A 24,915-nucleotide genomic window follows, 5' to 3' on the forward strand; every position below is an offset into this window, starting at 1 on the left:
GATGTGCAAAGATCCTGGGCAAAACAGGGCCTGCTTCTGTGCCTTCGCTTTCTGAGAACTGTTCTGTATCCTCTCTTCATGGGGTATTCAGCTAGGTGTTCAATTGATTTAAGGCAACACGTCTCCCACAGTGCAGAAAACAGACAACAGTAAGATATTAAAAGCTCCGTGTCTTATTTAGAGAGTCCCTCTACTCATAGCCCACTCAATGTGATCTTTTCCAGTTCACGCAGCGGCATAATGATGTGGTTTGCATCTCAACCTCTCCTGCAGTCTGCCAACCACAGGGAGGTTTGTGTGTTCTTTCATTTCATGGCTCTCGTAATATGCTGGGAAAATTGAACACAACCTAAGTGTTGGGGGTGGGGTTAGCACCTCCAGTATCCCTTCAATGAATGATTAAGATACTTGTTTAAAAATGGTATGATACCTTCAACTGGCAACATGAAAGCACTGTCAGCAAGGGTTATGGGGACAGTGTTTTCAAGAGGAAGAGGTCACAGTGTCTAACTGGAGGTTAGGAAGAAAGGTCCCACAGAAGCACTGAGAAATCTGTACTAGCCATGTGTGTAGCAAGTAGTTTAGTAAAGCAGATCCTTGTTGAAAGTGCAAATGCTAAGTTACATCCCAGCACTAGTGAGAGATCAGGTAGTCTGCAGTGTGAATGCCCTGGCATACTGTACTAGTTATCACAGCCAGACACAACGGGATAGTCAAGGAAAGCTGAGGAGAAATGTAAGTTTCCTTCTTTGTATTGGCATACAAATTAGCTGGAAACACTATATAAGCAACAGCATGCATAACAAAGGTTTGGAGGCAGTGAGCAGCTAAGCAGGCCCCCCACCCTCCAATCTACACCAGGAGAACTGGGATTTAAATGATATTCCAGCTAAAAGCAGACTGCCAGCCACGGGAGAGGAAGCTGCATCAGGAATGTGTTCTAACCTACAAGATGTTTTCTAAGCACAGTTCCGATGTTCCATTCAGGAAAGGGTGAGAGTTTACTGCCCTCTCATGCCCACCATAAGTTATTCACCCCCGAGTTTACAATCCACAATGAATGCTGGAGAACACCATTCTTACAACTTACAGCCTTTAAAAACTCCACAAAGTCCACATATCGTTTTTATAATTGTTTCTCCTTTGTTTGTCACAACGAACCAGAAATACAAGATTCCATTGAAACTGGAACAGTTCACAGGATGGTTGAACTTAAATCTTCAGGCAGGGGGAAAAAAACCAAACCCCTTCTCAACTTCTAAAGCCAACCCGGGTTAAATGAGCACAGAAGCCACCGAAGTGGGTCTGGATTGAAAATTCAGTTTTGGTTACACTGAAAGGTAACAGCACTTGTTGATAAAACCAATTTTGGACCCAGTACTTTGGAGAGACTATTCTACCCATGATTTTCTTATCACAGACGTCATTCATGTGCCTGTTTCAAAATCCTTAAAACAAAAACTAGTTCTTTTCTAGATTTTGGTACACAGAAGCCATTAGTGCCATCCCTTCAAACATGATACAAAAGAAATTCAAATTTTATCCCCAAAATAGTCTTTAGCTTGGAAAATCTTCTCTGTACTATGTTAGAATGCTAGCAACCAACGAGGACAAACTTTCGGTACAAAATGAAAGATTGACACGTCTACAATAGAGGAGCACTATCTTCCTTATACCTGAATTTGATTGATTAGGCAGTCCTGGAGGGAGAAGTTTTGGTATGCTTATTTCAGATGAGTTATTGCAACAATAAAACTGCAAATGTAGAAATTTACCTTTTAGCCACACTAGGGGATCAACTCCTATCCTGAAACAAACCAGAGTAATAGGCACATTTAACCATGTGATCCCATAGCTTGTATTCAGCACCTAGAGAAGCACAGATTGTGGCATACTTGCAACGTTTTCCCTTCATGAGCACTAAGGAACGTATTGTGCCAATGAGTCTGGCTGGAGTGCTGAGCACACGTACCAGCACTGATGTCAGTGGCTGTTTCTGCAACAGGTCTGTCACACTCATTTTCAGAGTAGTTAGGACAAAATATAAAAGCCAATCCAAAAAAGGTTTCATACAACATATAGTATCAAAATGTAAAAGGAACACACTAAAATCTGATCTCTTGGTAAAACAGGGCCGCCCCGGTTCCTGCAGGTCCTTTCAGCATGAATCAGGTTTTTCCATTTTTAGCTTATGGGCATTGACATACACATTAACTTCAATGCGAGTCCATCAGAAGGACCTTCAGTCATTAGTTTCTGGATCTGTCTGAGCCATGTAAGCATCCAGCTCAGCATCGAGATGTCCTTTTGTTTTAGACATGTAAGCATCTAATTGGTTGTCCAGCTGTTCCTTGGTCAACGCAGGACGTGCAGACCCTCTTCCTCGTCCTCTGCCTCTGCCACGACCACCGAAGCCCCCTCTTCCCCGACCTGCCATGCCACGACCTTACAGTGAAACGAGATTACAGTTATGCACTACACTGAAACACACCACAGACTTGAACAGAGAGAGAGCAACAAACACATTAAGGATCTGACGTAATCCCACCAGTGAGTTTAGCTGGGGCTGCCTGTGCGCCCTCAACTCGGCTACCCCATACAGCCTAGACAAGGCAACACATTTGGGTGTGTGGTTCACTGAAGAAGCCCCTCAGGCATGTAACAATGTTCAGTGACGAGGAACTCGAGTGACACACTGTGCACTACGTGGTACACAAGAGCGCCACATGCAAGGTGGAGGTAGGCTGGTGACCAACAGTGCTGCTTCTGCTGCTGACCGGGTCAGCCCCTTGTCAAGTCACTCCCCTGGCTGTCTCTCTTCCTATGCGCATCAAGTATCTATTCAAATCTCTGTGCAACTGTCTCCCACCTGTCTCTCTGCTCTCAGTTCATCCTCCAACTCACCCGCTCATTACACGCTTCCATATGCTACCGTCTCCCTCACTGCCCCCCACTCATGCTTGGGATATTTTCCTTCCCTCTTTTCCTCCTCCAAACCCACTTTCATGAACTCTTCTACATTCGTCTCCTTCCCAAAGAGCTTTTCATGTTTCCCTGAGCTATCAGCGTATGTGTCTAAATCACACTAAACTCTTGGGAGGGGGGGAACTTTTCTTTAAGCCCATTTTGTAAACCACCACATATGTCTGCTGCACTCTAAACACACGCATCTACTCTACATAGCATGAGAGCTAATGACTTCCTACTTGCGGGCAAGTTACAAACTATGTCATTTAATAGAGTGGCAATTCACATTAAACAGGAAGGCTTCCCCTCTGAACAAGTATCAATCACTAGTGTTGTGACAGACCCTGCTATTACAATGCCAATAATCTAGATTTATTGAGGGAGACCGTTAACAAAGAAGGTTTTTGCAGTTGGATTTAGGCAGAACCAACAGTTAGTGTGGACTATTTTTTGTAACCCTGTTCTGTATCAACCAGCATAACGAAAACCTAGGGTTTGTCTACTATAGTTATATACACAAACACTCTTTAAAGAGAAGCAACCTGTTTCTCTGAGATGTCGAAATGAGTATTTCACCCTTACTCACTGCACAGTCTAAATTTACCAAAGCAGAGAGCTCACCAGCACTAATGATCGATCCCATGTTACTTGGGGAGACAGATGCAGTGCTAGGAAATCCATATAGTGCTGTAACTCTGGTTTTGTACTTCGTTTCCTTTCTATATTTAAAAGCAGTGAAGTCTCCACTGACTGAGATGCCTTTTGAAGTCGCAGTCTTGTACAGGATTGAGCATGCCCATCAGCATCAAAGGCAGGATCCTTTCAGTAACCCAGTGGTACACTTTACATTGCTTGGTCCCATTTAGCTTGGCATTAATCCGTAACAGACATTAGTGCCACGATGCATTAGACCGTTGCTAGTCAAGTATAATTAGCCTTTATTCTTCACCAGCCTCCCTATCAAACTTCAGACAAAGCAGCAAAGCCATTAATGATTAAGAAGCTTGCTCTATACATACCCCACCAAATTTATATTTATAATTAATTCTGAGAGACCTGTTTCAGTCCAGCAGGACTGAATCAATGTCATTCTACCAGTAAGACTAGGAAATATTGTTTAGTCTCCAATATTAATTCACAAAAGCAAGGAAGTTGTAGGTTCTTATCTGCCTTGTACCACAACATCAAGGAACACTGAGGCTGCAAAGTTTGGCAATAAACTCACACTGGAAATCAACGGGACTTTTGCTAAAATAAAAAACACAGCATGTGGCTCACAGTGAGGTACGATTGCTGTGATGTCCCAGTTGCCAATTCCCTGGGTGTGGGCATTAATGACTCCACTAAGTCAGTTGTGATCACAACCTACATTTGTTCCAGTGCCAATCCATTTGGGGACGGCTGTATACTTTGTACTATGAAAAGGATCAAGTATCTAAGGCTATGTTCAGACTGACGGCAGCAAAAATCGCCGCTGCCAGATCGATCTTTCTTGATCGATTGAGCAGTCAGTAAGACCTGCTCAATCGATCAGGAAGTCGACTGAGTAAGTCCACCCCCTCAACTAGCCTAGTGCTGAGCCGACTGGGACGCAATTAGGTAAACTACTCTGCGTAGTTTGCGTAACTCCCATCAACTGCCGCCGAATCGCGCGGTAAGTGTGAACCAGCCCTTAGAAACAGATTCAGTTTCAAACTTCCAGTGAACTAATAAAACCAGGGCTTGGGAAAAAAAATGCCATTCAAGCAGCAAGTAGGAAGCTTCCCTGTTGTGGCTGGAGGCCTAAGCTCTCAGTTTCTGCAGAATGTAGTCTTTCATTTAAAGAATGTATGTGTCTAGCACTGTGTGGTTGTGAAGGTTACACTTCATTCCTATTTGGAAAGTTAAACCACGCAATGTTGTATGTACAGAAACTGCACCAGTGCCTTTGCTGCTACTCAAAGCCTCACCTAGCAGCAGTGTGACACTGACAAGACTCCGGTCAGTTTCACCGCCACTAGTCAGAACCTCCTGGGAAGCAATGCCACCAGCAAGGATCTTGTCTTTCAGCACAAAGGCAGCTAAAATTGACAGTTCAGAAAATTAAGATATTATGTGTTTGAATCTATTTTGTACACTGGATACAAACAAGTGCATCTTTATGATGAAGGTTTTACTTCATAGGTGCTCAGACACATTGTATTTGAATCAAGAAGGTGAAAGTTAAAGGCTGCTCCAGGTTCTTCTCTAAACAATGCCCTCACCCCTTCCCAAATGTCAGCACACTAACCTCTGCCACCAATTCCTCCACGACCCATGGCTCCTCTGCCTAGACCACCTCTCCCAGGTCCACCACGACCTCTAACGCCACCTCTTCTTAGGCCCATCCTAGGGGATACACCACGTCCTCCCCGAAGTAAACTCTGACCTTTAATGGGGTGAGGGAAAAAATAATCAAAAACAGGTCAATCATAAAAGAAGCTAGTTGTCAAACTTAGCAGCTGCCACTGATTAACACCCCCCAGGTATATTTTATTTCCCATATTAAGATGCAAAGAGGTAAAGCAGCACAGCATTGCTGTCAGCCATCTACAACTGACTACTGCAAACTCAGCCAATATACTCACCTCTGAGGGGAATGCCTCCTCTCAGCAATGCCCTTGCTCCACGTCCACCACGCATAGCTCCTCGTGGCAAACCTCTCTGACCCATAGGTAGCCCTCGTCCTCCAACAGCTCCACGAGCAAGGGGTCCTGCTGGCCGGCCTAATCGTGCCTGGATATTACTTTTACCCAGACGCTGCTTTAAGCTCTTCTGGAATGAAAGATTTTTTTAAAAACCAGGAAAGTCATGCAGCTATCAGGAACTTATAATGCCACTGATACAGATGGAAACAGATACTCCACCAGCAAAGGAGGGGGCAGAATCTTACACAGGGCAAAGATCCACTGCAAAGTGTTTAGGTCTCAAGAAAGATCATGTCTAGAAAGGGACAATTTGTCATGTGTAAGCCCAGTGCATCCAAGACTATCCCCCGGGAGCAAGTGTTTGCATGGAGATGAGTAAAAATTCAGAGTTTTAAGTCCAGACATTTCCATTTTAGAACTGTCACTGAGGAAGTGAAAGACACCTAATCAAAGGTGGGCTGCAGACTTCCATTTGAGAAAAGTGCGCAGGTACTAGTGGCGAGCCGGCTGCAGACATCTAGAGAAAGTTATATTGTCTACAGCCAGGAGACTTGTGCACTCACCCTCTGATAATCATATGCCCCAAAGTTTCTGTTCCAGTCTTTTGTCTAGATTTCCCTAGTCATCCACAGAGACTAAACCAGCTGCTAAGGGAAGACGATGCTAGCTTATAAAGACAAATATGGAAGGGTACAAATGGGAATATTTATCCTCATCAAAACATCTGCATTAAGCGCCAACTTAAAAGTCACAAGAGCCAAGAAATTAAGAGTTAAGACCAAGACTGTTCTCTCGCCTCAAATGCCCAATAACTGAGTTCAAGGCAGTTAAGGAAATACTTAGACCGATTTGAGGATTTGTTGGCATAATACCATAAATTTGGTTGTGTGTGTCTAATACATTTTAAAGCTGCTTTTGCCCAGCTTCTCTGGAGAGTGGCTATTAGGGCTAGAATGATGTTAAGTACCAGCTATCTGCAAATACAATCATTAGATTTCAGCCATTTCACAGTTTTAGGCAATGTAACAGCTTTTAGATGAACTACAACAGGTCTGCAACACCAAACTTCTTACCCTGTGCAGCCAGACCTGCCCCTTGTACGGTTTGCATTGGAATAGGACACTAGCACAATGGTTCACATTTGGTGAAACACAGGAAGGGACGGTCATGCATTAGGGGAAATGTTGCTGTCCTGAGTGAAGCAGGAGGGGATGGGGGCGTGCTGAGTTTGAGAGTTCATAGCTGTGACTCCATGGCCTCCGTAAATCACTGGAGCCCTCACAATGACCCACCTACCAGACTAGATCATAACATACTCTTCACCGGATACTCCTCAATAGGAACAGTCCCTGTTCCCCTAGGTACCAGCCATCAGAAAGTAGCAGAGGCATAAATGGATGCACAACTTCAGTCTTGCCTAAAGCTAGCACAAGGGTAACTCCTTCGGAAAGAATTTCTGTAAACCACTAAAGAGCAAATGGGATTTTAACCTGGTATTCAAATCAATGCTCCATAGTAATTCTTGGCAGCAAAGCAGCCAGCCACAATACATTCAAAATGGACAGACTATCCTAGATCCAGGGAATGCCAATTGCCTGCTACTTGCTAAAACAATGGACCTTTCAAAGTCAATTGGTGATGACCGCTGAGGAGCATCCCAACACTACTAACCTATATGAGGACCCCCAAATTTTCCCAGAGGGACACATTGCAGCTATCATCTTTAGTAAGAACGTGTGACCTGTGCAGGCTACTGGTCCTAGCATGCAATGCTCCACTTGATCCACTGGCTGTACCTCCACATTCGATATATTTACATGCATTTCCAAAACACTCATCAATTCAGCCCAAGTCCCTCGGCAAGATAAAGGGCATTAGAGGCAGGTCGTGCTCTAGGACTCTATGGAAGAGGCAATCCATTATCTTTTGTCAAGGTCCAAATTTCTTGGTCAAGGTATAGTCAAGATCCAGGGTCCAGAGAAAATACAAAAAGAATAATTATGATAATAGTAAGTAAATTAAAAGACTTTGCGGTCCGGTTTTGGCCCACGGTGACTATCCCTGCTCTGCGGGCTGCTTTTGACCCCCGTAATCTATGCTGACTGGAAAGGAGCTATATTCTACCATCTTTTCCATCAGAATTTCCAACATGAGCCTCAAACTCAGTGTAAATTTTGTTCTTAAACAGCTGAGCAAGATCCAGAACAGTGTTTAATCGTAAAAGATAGAGTGTACATGTGTACACGGGTTCCAATGAAAAAGTGAAACAGGTGCCAGTGAAGTAAAAAGGTCTGTTCTTTTTCTCTCACACAGACTCCGACACACACTGACTCAGCAAACAAAAGGGACAGTGTACTTTATGAAATGAGACTTACCTATCTTTCTATATCACTAGTGAAACCCTTATGAGATTAAACTATAAACCCTTTCTGTTGAAACCATAAATTACTCAGATCTGCAGCTTTTGTTTAGAAGCTCCAGACAGATAAAGTTTCTCTTACTAGCACCTGGTTCTGATTTTAGGGACAGTAGGCTCTGGGCTTTGAGTGCAGTATAGTTTGTTCTTTCATGAGAAGGAACATAACACCAAACTCCAGCACAGGAGTCAGATAAAGATTCCAGCTATGTGACAAGGCAGCTCAACTAGGAGCCTTCCACAGTTCTCTTGCCCTAGAGTGCCCAATGTGGCAAGGGATTATATTTAACAACGACTGTATTCAAGTCATGCAGTGCTGCCATTTAAAGCTAGCATACAGCTGTGCAGCACCACCCTCCAGAACCATGCTGAAATAGAATCTTTTATTTCCTTGCACCATATATACACAAATTTCCAGAGAATCTCCCCAAGTCTCTCTCTGCTCTAACAGAAGATTATACGAGTTACATTCTTTACAGTTCAAGATACTCCTATAACATGCTTTTAGACACCAGTAACATAACTAATTGCCTCTTTACTCACAATCTTATCAGCAAGGGCTCACATCTAGCAGACCCCACTCACTAAGCATAGAGCACTGCACAAGCACTGTTTAAATGTGATGTACAACTCAATACACATACACCTCTCTCAGATCTTCGGTTCCATACTGGACATTCAAATGAAAGCCAACTTTTGGGCTGCTCAGTAGCATATGGCACTGGCCAGGTTATAAGGATATCAGGCACTTATGTTTCAGGAATAGTAGGAGTCTTGTTATTTTAGCAAGACCTTACAAGAAACCAAGAACTCAGTTTTAGTTTGTGTAGTCCTTATGCAGACCATTGCTGGCAATAGCTTAAACCAAGAAAAAAACAGGTAGGAACCCCGCCCAACTCACACACAAAAAGAGCATTAACCGGTAAAAAGAGTTAATGTGTTGCAATGCAAAAGCAGCTAGATTAAGGCATGAAGAATTCAGCAGATCTAGAAAACTGGAATCAGAATACTTAAGTGGGGGAGAGGGTAAAAGCTGTGAAATTTCATGTCGTCCTCTCTTCTGGAAAAATAGCAAAGAGGAAATTTAAACACAAACCAACACAAGACATGACAGACTAACTTAGCTAAGCAGTATTAACAGGCTATAAAGCATTACTTATCTGCAGTGACCATCTGAAATTCTCTGAACTTCAAATCCCTTCAAACATTCTTAGCTCTTACTTTCAAGTGAAACCTTGCAAAATCCTCATATCCTGAAAAGCCATCAGCTGCTGACAGGCATCACCAACCGTCTGCAGTGGAATAGGATGCTTTCTCTCACCTGCTTAAGTTTCAAGGCAGCCTGAACAGAAGGTCTATTCTCCATCTGCTGGGCCAGTCTTCTGTTTCTGGCACTGGCCAGTTGCTGCTGCTGCTGCATGGTAGCCCGAATATTCACTGGCATCGGCTGTTTGTTCTTCAGCATATTAGTAAAGCTTCAAGGTCGAACAAAATGGGTGTTTAAATAAAGTTTTATTACAAACATTTATGGCATTTCATGGATCTCAAGACTGGTGCTCCAGATCCCATGAACTTTATGTAAAAAGTGGTACACTTAGACCATGTCATTTGTGAGTTATGTATTCCTCGTTTTCCACAAACGTGCTAGAATAGGAAACTCAGATGTGGATAAGTGCAATATATTAATTCAAAAGTGAAAGATTTAAGTTATTGCTTTTAAAGGTGGAAGAAGTTATGAAAAACAAGCAACAAGCAGAAATGGCTGTGAGAAATGGGAGAAGACATTACGAAGAAACAGCAAAGAAAACTGAAATCTGACTGCAAAAGCCAAGAAATAGTTTAAGGGGCATACTGTTTAACAGTTTGAGAGCAGTAAGCATATTCATTGACAACAGAAGAGCAAGGCTCTGGCATAATACTTAAATGGAGGACAGTTCTGTCGCCATAAGAGATGCCACCATCTGAGTGCATTTATTTATAATACAATTTCTTTGGCATTTGGGATTTTCTTTGGTGTATTAAGGATTTTCTGCCTTGAAAAATTATGTGGCATGAAAATACCACCAGGAAGTAAGCTCTCTCACCAGTAATCGGTTTCTACCGTATCCTAATAACTACAAATGTGACAGTGAAATTAAACACTACAAAGTGCTCAATGTAGTCTGGCTGGAACTAACAAAATTAACAGGCCTGTAAGCAAGGCTGTCTCTAGGAGGATGCAGAGCCCGGGGCAAACCACACTGTGTGGGCCCCCTGTCTGGTCCCGGCACGAAACTGGAACCCTAGCGGCAGCCGCCCACCTCCTGCCCAGTTCAGGGCCTCCCAAAGTAAGGAGCCCGGGGCAGTCGCCCCCATTTGCCCTATCCTAGGGACGGCTCTGCCTGCAAGTCCCCTATACTGTACCTAACTATCTGCCTGCCCCAACATAAGCTGCAAACACTGGCTAAGATTACTGCTCACTGCAGCGCACATTTGAATAGGGACTGCATATAAATGGCTTCATTTCTCCTTGGCTTAATGATATTAACACTTAACCTGAGAGTGATTTAGTGAGAAAGTGAAATGATCAGAAGCTTCACTGTTAGTTCATTGCTATAGATTTGCAAAAGCTTAATGGCATGAAACAGCAGGACTTTTAAGAGAAGTAAAAAGAAAGCAGTGCCAAGAAAGAAAAGTGATGGAGATGAAGCAAAGCGTTTGCCTCTTACAAGGCCCAAGAACATTGTTAAAGGGCCTTTGGGCTGGTCTGGTGGCCTGCCGCATGCCTCTTACAGGCCAGACCACATGCGTGTGTCTACCTTGGACAAAGCAGCAAGCCTTCTGCAGCTTCGGTAACATGCTACCATGCTGCAGTGTCAACAATATAAAATGTAAAAACACGTGGAAGAAAAAAGGAGGGTGCGAGGTTTCTCTTTTTTAAATAATACATCCCACCATATTTACGTCTCATATAGTTTTAATATTAACAGCTACTGACAAAATCCTCCAAAATGATTGCCCTTTTAACCTTGTGTATCACATCTGTTGACATTTAAGACAGGTGCATAGCCACCTGCTTTTTTTAGTTAGGTTAAAACAGGGCAGAAACCACGTTGATTTTGGACACTGGACACAGTGACAATTAAGTAAAAATTTCGTATGAGCTGAAGTTGCTGTTGGCTTCCTCACCGCTCGTTCAGAGACATCTTGGTGGTGCTTTTTAGCACAACCTTCGGCGCTGACTGCGCAGCCATCTTCAGATCACGATAGTCTGAAATGAAGAACAGCCGGACTTAGTAGGAAGAACTGAGCCCAGGAACTTATTTGGCTAGATTTTCCAAGCCAAAGTTGTGTGCGTGGAAACAGCGAAAAACCATGTAAATCAGTAATGCTACTGCACCAGCAGAGCATTTCATGGCATCACGAAATGTCCAAAAACCGAAGTGTCAATGAAGTAGTGAGTTACGCTGTCTCAATCTCATCTCTCTAGGCACCTACCTTTCCCCTGAAACGGAGGGCAGACTTGCTGTAGGGTCAGATGAATGCCACAGAAATATCATTCACTCGCTCTCTCAGGTGTGTATGCCATTTAACAGCTAGGGAAGAGGGGATCATTTACAGCTGGCTGCTGACAAGGAGGTTCTGTTCCAGCAGTTTCTGCTGCAGGAGGTATTAAGGGCCCGGATGCAAGATTTCCTTCTCCCCAAGTTGTTATGGAAGTTGTACCTGTGACATGGGTTCGGTCAGACCCTAGTCAAATAAGCTGCACCAGCATGGCACGGGGGCTCCAGGCCCCAGGGAGCCCAGCTGCACACACAACACGGGGAATTGCAGGGACCGATCACCGCTGGGCTCGGAGCCAGCCAGGCACCCGCTTGCCCAGGGTCACGGGCCGCTCCAGGCGGCGCTGGCACCGGGCTCCCGGCGGGTCTCCCCCGTTAGTGCGGGTGTCGGCGGCAAGTAGCTGACGAGGCAGTTCACACAGAGCCGGGCCCGGGCCCCCGCCACGCCGGCCGGGCGGCACTGAGAGGCAGGCGGGCGGGCGGGCGGGCGGCCGTGCTTTGGGGCGGGCCAGGCCCGGACTCGCCCGAGGAAGGTTTTACCGCCGCGGGGGGCGGGTGAGGTGGTGTCCCCCAGACAGCTCCGCCCAGGGCCCGCCAGGCAGCTCGGCCTCCCGCCCCAGGGGCCCTGCCAGGCCCTGCCCCGGGGCCCCGCACCCGCCCTGCTCCGGCCCCCTCACACGCCCATAACGACATTCGGCCCCCGCCCGCCCGCAGCCGGGTCCCGCTCACCGAAGCAGACGGTCGCCAGGACTCCGGGCGGGGCTCGCAGGGCGGGTGGGGCGCGGGGCTGGCTCCGCTCGGCTCCGTCCCCTCCGCCCGCTCCCGCTGCACACGGCCGGTGCGCTGCCCGCCTGCACTCGAGGAGCCACAGGCGCCGAAAACAAAATGGCCGCCGCTTCCTTTCCCTACTCCCCCCGCGCCGAGCCGGGGAAAATGGCGACCGGCCGCGGCGCTGCGCAGGCGCGAGAACGAGCCACGTGACTCCGCTCGCCTCTCGCGGGGCCTTCTATCACGTGGCGGGTGCCCGCTCTTTCCCTTCCCGGGCGGGGCTGAGCCACGTGACCACTCCCTTGCAGGGCGGGGCCTGGGAGGAACCTAGGCGGAGCTTTGGATCTGAGGGCGGGGCTTGAGGGTCCCAGGATAGGGGTAGGCTGGGCTAAGGGGGCCTGGGGCTGGCCCAGGGCAGAGGGCAGGGCCCATGGCTGAGGGGGTGCGGTGGGGGGCCCCAGGGCAGTTGGGGGGGGGTACCCGGGGTTGGAAAGGGGTGGGCCATGGATTGTGGCCCCCAGGGGGGCTTGAGGCCTGGGCTGGGTGGAGGGAGCCCAGCGTGGGGCTGGGAGCTGGGCCCGTGGCTGGGCTGCAGCTAGGAGTCAGGGCCAGCCAGGGCCGGGCGTGCCAGGGGCTGCCAGCCTTGCCGTTTAGTTTTCACTGCCAGGAAGAGCTGCGGGTGATTTTCTTTTTACTGCCACGGTGGACGTCTCGCTGACACCCCTGAACACGGCAGTAAACATACCCTGAACAGGGCAGTAATGTCACAGGAGCGTGCACGTGCTGGCATCGTCTGTACACAGGAAGTTAGCGTTAGGCAATGGTTTTAGCTGCCGTCGGGGTCTTTGGGCCTGTGCAATAATAGAAAACTGATAAAGTCATGATCAGTGATTGTGAACGACAATCAGTGTCGCAATACAGAATGTTTTATTTCTACCCGATTTTATGGACCTTTTCATTCATGGATTTACTGAGCGTTAACACTGCACATTTTTTACTGACTGTCCCTATAATTATGGACGGTTGGCAGCCCTTGTGGCGGGACGCGGCCGGAAGCCGAGGCTGGGGTTGCAGCCCGGGGGTGGGGCTGGAGCAGACATGGGAGCAGAGCAGGGTGGGGTGTTGCTTCCTCCCTGCCCCTGTGGGGGCTGTCCCAGGCCCTGACATGTCCCCCTACGTTGCTAGGGGGGCACACCCCACAGTTTGTGGTCCTCTGATCTACACCAAAGAGGGAGATTTACCATTCTGGGCCTGCCAATGGGGTGGAACTGGCAGCAAAATGTACAACTAAGAAAAAGTAAGTGAGGCTCAGTCACACTTGATGTCGATCCCCATTGAATTACTCCACATCTACACGGGCACTGCAGAGGAAAGACTTCAGTGCTCCAGCTCTCCGTTCCTTCAGCTGCCAGCGGCCCCATCAGTTTAGAATCGAGATTTGTTCACTCCTGGGAGAACGCACCCACGCTGCAGTGCTTGTGGTTTTGTCTTTGCAGAAGTGAGTGTGTGTGGTGAAGAATGCTGTGTGTGTGTTACCTGCGCTGCATTAGTGGCAACCTCAGGCTTTCAAAAATCATGAGATTAGATTAAAAAATCATGAGATTTTAAAACATAATAAATGGGGGTGGGGGGGTTATTTGATCTGCTGCTAGGGTTCAAGGCTATTTTCTGCATCACAGGCTGTGAGCTTCTCTTTTGCAAATGGTGGGAAGGGGAGAACAGACCCTGCTGTGAGAAACGGGGGTGGCCTGAGCTCAGCATCAGATGCTCTGGGGTCACGGGTTCGAATTCCACCGGATTTGGTCCAGTCCTTTTCCTTTCTGTGCGCAGACCCATTGCGCTCTGTGCACGCTGGTTGCCTCTGACGTGCCTTTCCACGCTGAGCTCCTGTCAGCTTTGCACGGATGTTAATGATGGCAGGGCGTTTTTCCTCAAGAGCCCCCCCCCCACCTTATTCGTGCCAGAATCGCCCCCTTCGTTCCGGACCGCTGTGCACGGATGACCACCCTCCATCCCAGTGGTAGTGATGGTATCTAATCTGCAAAGTGCTTTGGCATCGTCCCAGAGAAGTGTCACATCTGCGGGAGGGGCGGGCGGCTTCGGAGCTGTCCGTCTGTCACGCTCAGTGTCTGCACGGCTGGGCCCACAAGATGGCACTCTCTCCCTGGCATGCCGCCCATGGAACAGCCGGTGCCGGTCAGAGGAGGCTGTTTACCAGGCTCCCGGCCGCCCCAGCCCCTTTGGGAAGGAGATAAAAACGGGTTCTTCTCCCCAGGGAATAGGTGCGGTGCCGTGTTTGTGAACTTCCTACTCACCAGCAGAGCAGGAGGCCCGGCCAACCCCTGCCTGAGTCACCTGCGCTTCTCCTGCCCCTTTTCCCCTCAGCCCCGTCCAGCCGTCCCCCGTGTGTCCCCATTTCCCTCCCAGCAGGGCCCTGCCTCCCTTTCCTACAGAGACTGGCCTTCTTCGGGCTGGGGTCCCGCCAGGTGGGCCCTGTGCCACCTGGCGCCAGTTAGGAACAGGCATGAGAGTGGGAAGAGACAGGGCCAAATGAGTCTCTGTGGTGACTCGGCGGAGGCACTTGGGTTACCCCGGAGCTTCCGGCCTGTGCTCCCGGCACTGAGGCTGGGGCAATGGGGGTCCAAGGCCTGGAGCGGGGGGCGGTTTCTTGGCCCATGACTCAGAGGGGGGTGCCCAGGAGTGCTAAGAACAGGGTGTGGAGAGCGAGGGTGGGGGTCTCGCTGGTGCCATGGTGACTAGAAGGGGCGACTCTGCTTCCCATGTCCCTGTCCTGGAAATGGATGGCGCATGCCCCCTCCACCCTCTTCTAACATCAGGGATAATGGCGACCCTGGGCCCTCCCCAAGCTCTCCCAGCCCCACGGCAGCAGGGCCCCCTCCCCAGGCGGCTCAGTGTCACACTCAGGCTCAGAGGAAGGGATGCGATGCCGGGGGCAGGTCAGTGCCTTTAATGAGTAGGTCTGTCTAGCTGGTTAGGGGGGCGTCCGTCGGCTGGCTCAGAACTGGAGGGGGGGGGAAGCTGCGGCTCTAGGGGCGCTCCAGGTGAGGCCGGCTCCCCGCTCAGGTGTCCTCCCAGAAGAAGGTGTTGCAGGCCACGGTGAGCGCGGCCACCAGCACCACAAACTCCTTGAAATCCACCTCCCCGTCGCCGTTCTCGTCCAGGTCCTGCATGATGCCATCCACGGTGCCCGAGTCCTTCTGGGTCTGCAGCGGAGACACCCGAGCGAGGGGCAGGCGGGGTTAGCGCCTGGGGGGGCAGGTGTGGGGCCCTGGGAGGATCCCCAGGGAGAGGCCCCTCCGTCCTGTGCTCAGGACAAACCGGAGAGAGGGATTGGGACGCTGGAGGCGAGGGATGTCCGCCTGCCTGGGAGGGGCCCCACGTGAGGGAGGCGAGGGCAGGGGAGGGGAAGGGTGAGGGCTGCAGTGGGGGAGCCGGGGAATGCAGAGAGGAACGTGGGGAAACTTCATAGCAGAGAGCCCTGTCAGCCTGGGAGGGGCTGGGAGCCCTGCACTTGGCAGGTTGGAACCTTCTCCGGCCCAAGCCTGGGGGAACAATCCTGCCCTGGGACCTGGCATGGCTCTCAAATCCCGGCTCTGCAGCTGGCTACCACCCGCAGGGCGGGAAGACCAGCGCCCCCGGGGGGCAGCAACGGCCCAGGGGCGAGGGCACCAGGGGGTCCCTGTGCTGGAAAGACGGGGGCAGCCAGCGCTCCTCCTCCTAGCACCCCCAGGGCTGGCACGGTGCCAGGCACACGGGCCCTGGTCCCTACCTCCAGGAAGCAGCCCAGCTCGGTCTGCAGCAGCTCCTTCAGCTCCTTCTTGCTCAGCTTGTGCTTGTCGCCTTCCTTGCCCGAGTAGTTGTGGAAGACGGCAATCAGCCCCTCCATGGCACGCTCCAGCTGGGACGCCATCCTGCCGGCTCTGGAAGAAGCACCTGGAAGGGTTGAGGCGCCCGGACCCCGGCTGGCGCGTATGGCGGGCGGAGGGAAGGACTAACCCATCAGCTGGGGCAATCTGAGCACCAGTGTACCTGGAGGGGGGACCCATGAGTGGGGCGAGCGGCCTGTGGAGCCCACCCAGCCCCTGCTCCCCCTAGAGAAGCTGCCAATCTGGGGGGGCCGATGAGTGGTGGCTGTGGCAGCGCTTCTGGGGATGGGCGCGGCTGCCCGCTGGGAACAGAGCCACGAGACCCCGGGCCGGACTCCCCTCGCCCCGCCGCGCTGCATGGGCATCAGACGCCGCCGTTCCCAGAGGGTTTGCCCTGGTGGAAAGACCGACACCAGGTGCCGCCGGGGGGCAGGATCAGGCCCTGCAGCCAGCCAGTCTCCCGGGGAAACTTTCGGGCAGCAGTGGCACTTGCCCAGGTGGGACCTTCCTGTCCCCGCCCACGGCTCCCCTTCCCCTGGGGCAGGGCCCTTGCTGAGCCGCGGGGGCAGCGGGGGCCAGCGGCGGTTTGGAGTCCCCCGCCCCGGCTGCCCCGTCCCCCCCTCCTGCACAAAGCAAACTCTGAGCCCCGGCGGCTGGGCTGTGTCCCGCGCCAGGAGACTAGCAAAGCCCCGACCCACAGGGCGCACGGCGGGTCAGGTCAGAGCAGGGGTGGTGACGCCTCCGGAGGGAATCGCGGGCAGGAGCCCTTCGCCCCTGGCCAGCCCTGGGCTCCCACCTGAACAGGTACCGGCCCCTGGGCTCACCTGGGCTCCCCCGGCAGCCGGCTGGCTCAGCGCTCTAGCAGAGTGTGCCTGAATTGGCTGGTCAGTGACTTTAAATAAAACCCAGGCCCCCCTCCTCCCGGGAGGATCTGATACCAGAGACTGGACAGGCCGGCTGGCGATGTGGGTCCAGTGCTCAGCTGATTTAAAGGGACAGAGACAGCGGAGGGGCCTGTTTGTAGCGGGGGAGCTCAGTGCCAGGTGCTGCACAGACCGGAACACACACACACACACACACGGGGCGATGTGTCTCTCACACCCCTCCCCGCACGCGCACTCTGCCTTGCCTCGCTCCCGCCAAGAGGCGCCTTCGCCCTGGCGTACGCAGGGATCTGGTTTGCGGTAGGGCCCAGAAGACGGAAGAGAAGAGGATCCACGGGGGGCCACAAATATTTAAATGTTTGATGCTGAAGCCCCCCCCCCCGCCGCCAGCCAGTGCCAGTTGAGGGGGACGGAGGGCTCCAAGTCACCCACCCAAGGGGCTAAGTGGTGAGCCAGGCCCCTGTTCTCTGCCGCTTAGCAACTGGGAGGGGCGCATGCAGCGGCGTCTGTCCCACGGACCCCATTCCTGAGCCAGGCCTGAAATGCAGGAGCCCCACTGGCTCTGCGGGAGCAGGCCCCATTTCTGCCGCCATGGCCCTGTGGCTGGATCGGCAGCGTCTCCGATTCCCAGGCCCGAAGGGACCCGGTGATCATCTCGTCCGACCTCCTGCGTAGCCCAGGCCGGAGAATTTCCCCGTGTTCGTGCCCGCTGGAACCGGAGCAGAGCCTTCAGAAACGCGCCCTCCTCCCCCCCCCGGCTTCCAGATTTCAAGGTGGCCACTGACGGAAAATCCCTCCAGCCCTTGGTAAATCGTTCCACTGGCTAACGAGCCCCAGCGATAACGAGCAGCACCTGATCGCCGGTCTGCATTTGTCTGGCTGGCGTGCCCAGCCGCCGGGGCCAGCACAGCTGTGTTACCCCGGGACTCGGGCTGTGGTATTTTGGATCAATGTTACACGTTCGTGGGGACACGGCTGTGCACAGCTGGATGGCGTTACCGTGGTGTTTGTGGGTCACTGCGTTGGACGGCCCGGCCCGGTCACTCCAGCACTTTGTCTGTGTTACTCGGGTACCCTGGCTCAGCGCCGTGCCTCCCAGGGCTAGGTTTTCTCCTGAATCGGTGCCAGCCGCTGTGGCGCAGCCTGTAACCCATCCTGCCGATAAGGCCCCCGGCTATCGGGTGTCTCCGGGCCGCTCCTGCTGGACAATGGGAGCCCGGGGGGCGGGGAGGCTATCCAATAACGGACCCCCCCCCAGCCTCGCATTGTGTGTCTATAGAAAGGCCCCATGTCAAATTAAAAAAATCCCTGCCTGAAAGGTTGCTGCGGAAACAGCGGAGCCAAGAAACCAGATTCCTGAGCCGGAGCGCGGCTGACGAAGCGGGGCCCGGCGCAGCTCCTGTTACAGACACGGGGCCCGCGACACGCTCCGGCGGGAAGCGGTGCTCACGGCTTGCTGTGCCGTACCGGATCGGGTCCCTCTGGTTCCTGGCCCCCAGCACCACCCCTGGGGGGAGGCTACCCCAGGTCTGATCTCATGCTGAGAGGCAGGGTGGCGTGTACCCAGAGCTCGGGGTGGGCGGGCAGCAGGGGCTCATGCCCCGGGGGCCATCCTCCCTGGGGGGCCTGTTTCGCCTTCCCAGCCCTTGCAGTCAGTGCCGAACCCAGCGTGGCACGAGGGGGGCTGTGCCGGGCGGGGCGTGCGCTCCCCTCAGGTCAGCGTGGCACCACGGGGCGCTGGGCTCCAGGAGATGCCGGTGTTAATCCAAGGAGCCATTAAACCGAATTCCTGAGCCCCTGGCTCTGTTGCGCAAGCGCGGGGTGGTAAGCGGCTGGCTGGCTGGCTGGCCTGGATTCTGAGGCAGACACTAATTTGGGAGCTGATCACATCCTGGCTCCCCACCTGCCACCCGCGGGTCCTGTCACCCACGGCATTCTTCTCCCGGCTAGGCCCCAGCTGCTGGCCGGCACCGCCCAGGCATTCCTCTGCAGAGGTGGCCGCATTTCAGAGCCGGCTGACGCGCCTCTGTCTAATTTCCCCGCCTGCTGATCATCGCTAGTGAGACGGGGCTCGTTCCCGGCACACCCAGCACCCGCCGTGTACGGCGCGTGGGGATCCCGCAGGCGAAGACCTCTCTAGCTGTGTGAGACGACGGAACAAACGGCCAGCGGCCCACAGCCCAGCAGTGCCTGGGGACAGCCCCAGCCCCATTAGAACTCACACCCTCCTGCCCCGTGAGGCGAGGCCACAAAGGGAGAATCTCCATGAGCACTAGAGAGACTATGACACACGGTTGAACAGGAGAGGGCAACGGTGCCCGGACACGCTGGCCTGGCCGAGCGTCCCAGCGGGTGGGCCCGGGGACGGGGAGCTGGTTGCAGCCGGGACAGAGAGCGCATGCACCCAGCTGTCTGCCCCTCGCCCGCTTGGCGGGTGCTGCTGCTCGGGGAGGGGGCCTCTGGGCTGGGAGGGGGTGCGGCTGCTTGGCTGGGGGCATCCCCTGGGGCTGCGGCTTGCATGAACTCAGCACAACCCTGGATCACGCGCAGGACCGTGGGAGACGGGCCCCGGGCAACGGGGAGGGAGCCGGAGAGGGGTGGGAACGGCCCCCGGGACCCTCCTGTCCTCTTCCTCCAATTCACGAGCGCTCCCTCCTGCCAGGACACCCCCCGACTCACACCTGGCCTCGCTCCCCAGCAGCTCCCATCCCCCGCCAAATGGGGGCCCCGATCCTGCTGCCACTGGCGCCTGCAGGTGCTTTGCCTCGCGCAGGATCAGGCCCAAACACGCCGTGGGCCCTGCCCCACACCAGCTCCGTGTGCCTCTGGCTCACGCACCCACCGGCACACCCAGACTCAGCCCCCACAAACGCTCACCCCCAAGGCCCCCCCAGCTGATGCCTGCCCCCCCAATTCACGTCCATTAGCTGACCCCCCTAGTCCCACTCTCGGGGCCAGATCCCCTCTCCTTCAAGCCCTGCTCATCGCCCCTACATCCACTGGCCCCAGTCACCCCACGGCAAGTGAGTCCCCACCCCCGTCCTCCCCCGAGCCCCACTGGCCGGAGCGTCCCCCCCCCAGCCCCTTTGCCTGGGGGTCGCGGTTTGCCACTTACGAGTGGGCGGAAGGGGGCTGCTGCTGGAGTGTGCTGCCGCAGAGACCGGCCCGCTGCCTGTGCTCAGCCTGAATGCTACCGGCCCCCCACAGCCTCCTTTCCCAGCCCGCACCGCCCCCGCCGTCCGGCCCATGTCCTAAGAAGGGGAACTGGCAGCTGGACAGAGCCGGGGTGGGCACCAATGGCTGCTTTGTCTGCCTGGCCGGCAGGCTCTGCCCCCGCTGGGAGCACTTCCAGCCCAGCCGCTTCGCTTCTTTCCCTAAAACTCTCGCTCGCTGTCCCTCTCCCTGCCTCGCGCCCGGCTCTGAGCGCGCGGGACTGGGAGCTCCACGAGCAGCTGGGGTCCGGCCGCACCCCGCAGGAGAGCCTGTCTCTCGGGGCCCCCAGCCCGGCTCGGTTCTCGGGCCCAGACCGCCCGGCTCCCTGGCTTGCGGACACGAAGAGCTGAGAAGGGAACCAGATACGGGCTGTTGGCTTCTTCGCTAGGCCGGGAGACGCAGCCGGAAATACCCTGGCAGGGCCCAGCTGTCGCGGGAGACGGGCGCCCTCCCAGAAGCTCTGTTACGACTGTCCAGCCTGGGACGGGGGGGGGCAGGATGGGAGCGGGGAGAGGATTCTGGCTGCATGGATAAAACCCTGGCCCTAGTGCTGTGTGTCTGACGGCCGGACGCGCACCGGCACTCAGGCATTGCCGTATGACGGCTGTTACCCGCCTAACGCACCAGCGCTGGAGTGGCTGGTAGGCTCAGCTTACAGCCGCAAAGCAGAGAGGGGGCAGGGTCTGGCCGTTAAAGCACAGGAGCCAGGACTCCTGGGTTCCCTTCCTGAGCCCGGGAAGGAATGGTCAGAGCAAGGGGCTGGGAGCGCTGGATTCTGATTCCCGCTCTGCCACGGGCTCCTTGTGTGACTTAGGACCTGTCACGTCCTTGCTCTCGCTCCATGCCTCAGTTTCCCCATCGGTGAAAGGTGGGTGATAATACTGACTGATTCCATGTAGACGTGTGAGGATTAACTCACGCCTAGCTAAAGCCTGTGACCTGATGGGGCAGAGGGTATTGTAACACGGTGGTTGGATCTTCCAAATGCCAACTAATTAAAGATGGGGAAACTGAGGCAGCGTCTGGTTAAATGACTTGCCCAAGGCCATGGAGGATTTCCATGTGAGGATTAGAATTCAGAGGTTCGCGTCTCCCAGTCCTGGGCTTGCCCCACAGCGGTCGCTGACACAGCAAGTTCGCAGCGGTTCCGTCCGTTAGCAGCTGCATGGCACTTGGAAAGGCTACACGATGGGTTGTGGCCTCGTGCCGTGGGGCGGGGGATGTTCCCCGTGTGCGGAAGGGTCAGAGCCTAGCAAAGGGGGGGGGTCCTGTCCCAGACGGGCTGCTGGGCGCAACCACAATACAGAGAATAAGTCATAACCACACGGACAGAATTGGGCTTATAAAATGGACCCGGTTTTACTGCAGACAAGGGAGCCAAGCGGGGCTTTCTGCTTCTTTCAGTGGGCTTCGGACCTGGCTTGGCTCCCTTGTCTGCACTGGGTTTCGGGTCAGTGCCTAGAACTGCAGCATAATTGAACCAGACTAAGATAAATACCTTCTTAGGGACTTGGCTGGCCCCCCTCACGGTGGCATCTGGGCACCTCACAGTCTTTAAGGCATTTATCGTCCGTCCCCCCCCCCCCCCCCGTGGCTGGGCAGAGCTGATGTGCGTGGACCAAGCTCACCCAGCAGTTCAGGAGCACAGCAGGGACTTGCTCATGGTGCCCGGATTCCTAGACCACCCTTCCTCTCTGGAGCTGCCCTGCCAGCGCGGAGCTGAGCAGGGCCTGGGCCTGAGGATCCCAGAGCAGCCTGAGGCGCTTGACGACTCCTGGTTCCCACGCGTTTTAACCCCACATTTGGGAAAGCTCAGGCTGACATTCCCAGAGTTCCAGGCTGGATTCTGATCTGGGCGTGGGGCCTGACTCGCCCCCTGAGTTCGAGTGGGACTGTCTCTGGATTTGGGTCACCCGGCTTCCTGGCCCGGCTCCCGGGGATCCAGCCCAGGGGGAGCTGTTGGGTAAAGCTCTTCCCAAGGGTGCAGCACCCTGGCACATTGGCCTGGTAAAAACTGCTGCCGAAACTCCACCCCCGACATGTCCGCACTGGCAGGTCCCAGGGACCAGCGATTATCAGCGTGAGCTCCCGGGGAGCCAAGCAGGTCACGGTATCTGGGAACAGGTTTCAGCTTCTGCCACTGCCTTGCTACACGCTGCCCCGGATAAACCAGTCGCTCCTGTTGCTGATGGGCTGGGCCATCTTGGCTCGCTCGTTTGGGGAGCAGCCTCCACGGTTACACATCAGGATCCCAGGCCGGGTACCCTGGGCCAGGAGGCGGTTTTTCAGCTCTGGGGTTTGGAGAGGAGAAATTGACGTGTGCGTCGTTGATTTCAGGGCCAGCTCCCCCTTCCAGCAGCCTCAGCCCTAGCCACCTGGCACCAAAGGCTGGATTCGCCACTGTTGCCTTGCACAATCGTTCACGCCTGTGTGACGTGGCTGTAAGACACAGCTCAGCAGGGAGTGTTTACAGCCACTGTGGAGATGAGGAGGCAGGGCCCAGGCGCTGGGGGCCGGGGGCCCAAATATTGCCCTCCAGTACACCCCGCTGACGCCGACTGCCCGAGTGCACAGTCCTCGGGAGACACGGGGACGGGTCCTCCCCCGGGGCGCCCTGGCCTAGCTTTGCCGGAATTCCCCGGCTCGGGATCTGCCCTGTTGTCCTGATACCCAGAAGCTGGGGCGCGTGCTCAGTCCCCTCCAAGCAGGTTTATGCTGCACCGATGGCAAAACGGACGGGAGAGGAGACCTGAGCGGTGCGGGAGGCTCAGGGGCCGCAGCGACAAGCGTGGGGTGACTAGCCGGACAGAAGCGCTGTGGGGTGCAGCAAGGGGGCGAGGCGGGGATCCGTTTACATCACGGACCAGCTCCTCCTGTCCTGCTCGTCCTACGTGATGGACACGGCTGTGGAGCAGGCTGGAAGCCAGGGCTCTGGGCACCTGCAGGGGTGAGGAGGGAACTTGCAGTGAGGTTGTCCCCGGCCCCTGTGCGCCACTGCTGCGGCGCACAGGGGCCATGAAAGCGTTCGAAGGGCCTGGGGGAGAATTCCCCGGGGGGCAGGCACAGGGGAGGGCAGCCGTCAGCAGCCTTCCTTTGCCCCCCTCACAAGCCTCGGCCCAGCGGAGAGGGGAGCCTCTCCGCAACGCACGCCACTACCGGGATCTGGGCTGGGACCGGCTCCGTGGGCGGCTGCTGCCGATCGGATCAGCCCCTGGCTGCTCAGACTTGCTGCAGGGGCTGCGCCAACCCAGGCCGGTGCCTCGGATCCAGCACGGGGCAGGGAGGGGGCACCGGCGGCTTGGAGCTGGCTTGGAGGCACCGCACAGGACTGGGCTCTGAGAGTCAAGGGGCTTTTGTTGTGTATAATCAGGCCCAGCCGGATCCCTGCGGAGCAGCTGGGAGGTTTCAGCGGGCGGAGAGATCCCGGCTCTTCCTCGCTTGCCCCGCAGAGATGGCCCCGGCCCCCCCCTGCTTTGGCGAGCACAGAGCGAAGGACAGCCGGGGCTCCCAGACACACGTCCCCGAGGGACCTTCGGATTCTGCCCCCAGCCCGGCCGTTCCCGGGCCGCTGGGAACTCACCAACACACGGACAAAGCTCAGCAACAAAACCGGCCTGTCCCGGGCGTAGGGAGAGGGCAAGCGGGAGGCTGGGGCAGTCTCTCCGCCAGGCTGTGCGTGGAGCAGCGCTGGTGCAGGGGGCGGGTATCAAGGCTGGTTTCAGGTTCTCTCTAGTGCAGGCCCCTGCCTGGCCCGGGGCGTCAGCTAAAGCAGCCTCAAGGCCGCTCTAAGTCACACTCTGCGTCCGATGGCCTGCGAGGGGAACACCAAGCCAAGGCGCAGCATGCTCCAGCCACGGCCCCGATCTGTGCCCCCGCGGCCCCCAAATGCTGGGAGCAGGGCCTTTATGCCAGCTCCATGCTGGCCAGGAGGGATGCTCAGGGGCTGTTTCCACCCATTACATTGCTCTGAGTTATGGCTCCCTGGGGGGTTAAATGAGAGCAGGATCAAGCTTGTGTGGTTAAAAAATGCTACAGAAAATGTGTCGTGGGCCGGACTCGCCCTTGGGGGAATCCGCTGAGCCCGGGGGCGGCTGCGTGCGGCCACGTCTGCACAGGAACGACCCGGGTCCGGTGGGCTTGGCCCTTTGGCGGGTTCGGAGGCGCTCGGCCCTGCCCGTGTGCCCAGCTGGGTTCGGGGGCGAGGGGGGAAACCCGGCGCTGAGAACGCTCCCTGCCTTTGCGCTGGGTTTATTTGTCTTGCTCCGGGGGCCCACATCCGCAGCTGGTGTCCATCGGCGCAGTGCCACGGATGGCCTGCGGCCCGTTTACACCAGCTCAAGATCTGGCTTCATGCCGAAAGCAGCCGCTAGGATTTTGCCCAGCAGTCTGTTGCACCATCAGAACAGTCTCTTGTTTGTTTTCTTTTGGCGTAAATAAGCTAAAATGCCCCTCAGGAGTTCAGCCAACGCTGAGAGCCTGCAGGGCGGAAGAGGAGCTGGGGCAAGGGGCGGGGGAGAGACGGAAAACACCTCGATCCGTATTAGATGCCTTTCATCCAGAAAGTGCTTTACA

At 54.6% G+C, this 24,915-nt stretch overlaps 2 protein-coding genes across 4 annotated transcripts; both read right to left on the reverse strand.

The window, feature by feature from the left end:
- Nucleotides 1–1,112: 1,112 nt before the first annotated feature.
- On the reverse strand, nt 1,113–12,514 carry CHTOP (chromatin target of PRMT1). 2 transcript variants are annotated; one of them, XM_067539307.1, is made up of 6 exons: nt 12,321–12,514; nt 11,218–11,299; nt 9,371–9,524; nt 5,574–5,757; nt 5,237–5,374; nt 1,113–2,445 (listed from the first exon to the last, which is right to left on the reverse strand). In XM_067539307.1, the coding sequence occupies exons 2-6, from the start codon at nt 11,280–11,282 to the stop codon at nt 2,243–2,245; spliced, it is 744 nt and encodes a 247-aa protein (XP_067395408.1). In that variant the 5' UTR covers nt 11,283–11,299; nt 12,321–12,514; the 3' UTR covers nt 1,113–2,242. The 2 variants fall into 2 exon arrangements, with proteins under 2 accessions (XP_067395408.1, XP_067395407.1); XM_067539306.1 differs by having other exon boundaries at nt 5,574–5,760.
- A 2,785-nt stretch (nt 12,515–15,299) lies between these two features.
- Nucleotides 15,300–20,380, reverse strand: S100A1 (S100 calcium binding protein A1). 2 transcript variants are annotated; one of them, XM_067539309.1, is made up of 3 exons: nt 20,246–20,380; nt 16,150–16,300; nt 15,300–15,583 (listed from the first exon to the last, which is right to left on the reverse strand). In XM_067539309.1, exons 2-3 carry the CDS (start codon nt 16,288–16,290, stop codon nt 15,440–15,442), a joined length of 285 nt encoding a protein of 94 aa, XP_067395410.1. In that variant the 5' UTR covers nt 16,291–16,300; nt 20,246–20,380; the 3' UTR covers nt 15,300–15,439. The 2 variants fall into 2 exon arrangements, with proteins under 2 accessions (XP_067395410.1, XP_067395409.1); XM_067539308.1 differs by having other exon boundaries at nt 16,150–16,313; nt 20,246–20,379.
- Nucleotides 20,381–24,915: the final 4,535 nt, after the last annotated feature.

This window comes from Emydura macquarii, unplaced genomic scaffold (assembly GCF_026122565.2).
Source record: "Emydura macquarii macquarii isolate MOO-44397 ecotype Brisbane River unplaced genomic scaffold, CSIRO-AGI_Emac_v2 contig_527, whole genome shotgun sequence".
Classification (NCBI taxonomy): Eukaryota; Metazoa; Chordata; order Testudines; family Chelidae; genus Emydura; species Emydura macquarii.

Bases quoted from the DNA above. Each gene is read 5' to 3' on its own strand.
- S100A1 (XM_067539308.1), bottom strand. From the start codon at position 20,378: ATGGGCCGGACGGCGGGGGCGGTGCGGGCTGGGAAAGGAGGCTGTGGG. The intron at 16,314-20,245 runs GTAAGTGGCAAA...CAACCCTTCCAG, and splicing joins CAGCCCCCTTCCGCCCACTC to GTGCTTCTTCCAGAGCCGGC. The intron at 15,584-16,149 runs GTAGGGACCAGG...TCTCCGCTGCAG, and splicing joins AGCTGGGCTGCTTCCTGGAG to ACCCAGAAGGACTCGGGCAC.
- CHTOP (XM_067539306.1), bottom strand. From the start codon at position 11,282: ATGGCTGCGCAGTCAGCGCCGAAGGTTGTGCTAAAAAGCACCACCAAG. The intron at 5,761-9,370 runs GTGAGAGAAAGC...CTTTCATTCCAG, and splicing joins CTGCCTTGAAACTTAAGCAG to AAGAGCTTAAAGCAGCGTCT. The intron at 2,446-5,236 runs GTTAGTGTGCTG...TTTCACTGTAAG, and splicing joins TGGAGGAATTGGTGGCAGAG to GTCGTGGCATGGCAGGTCGG.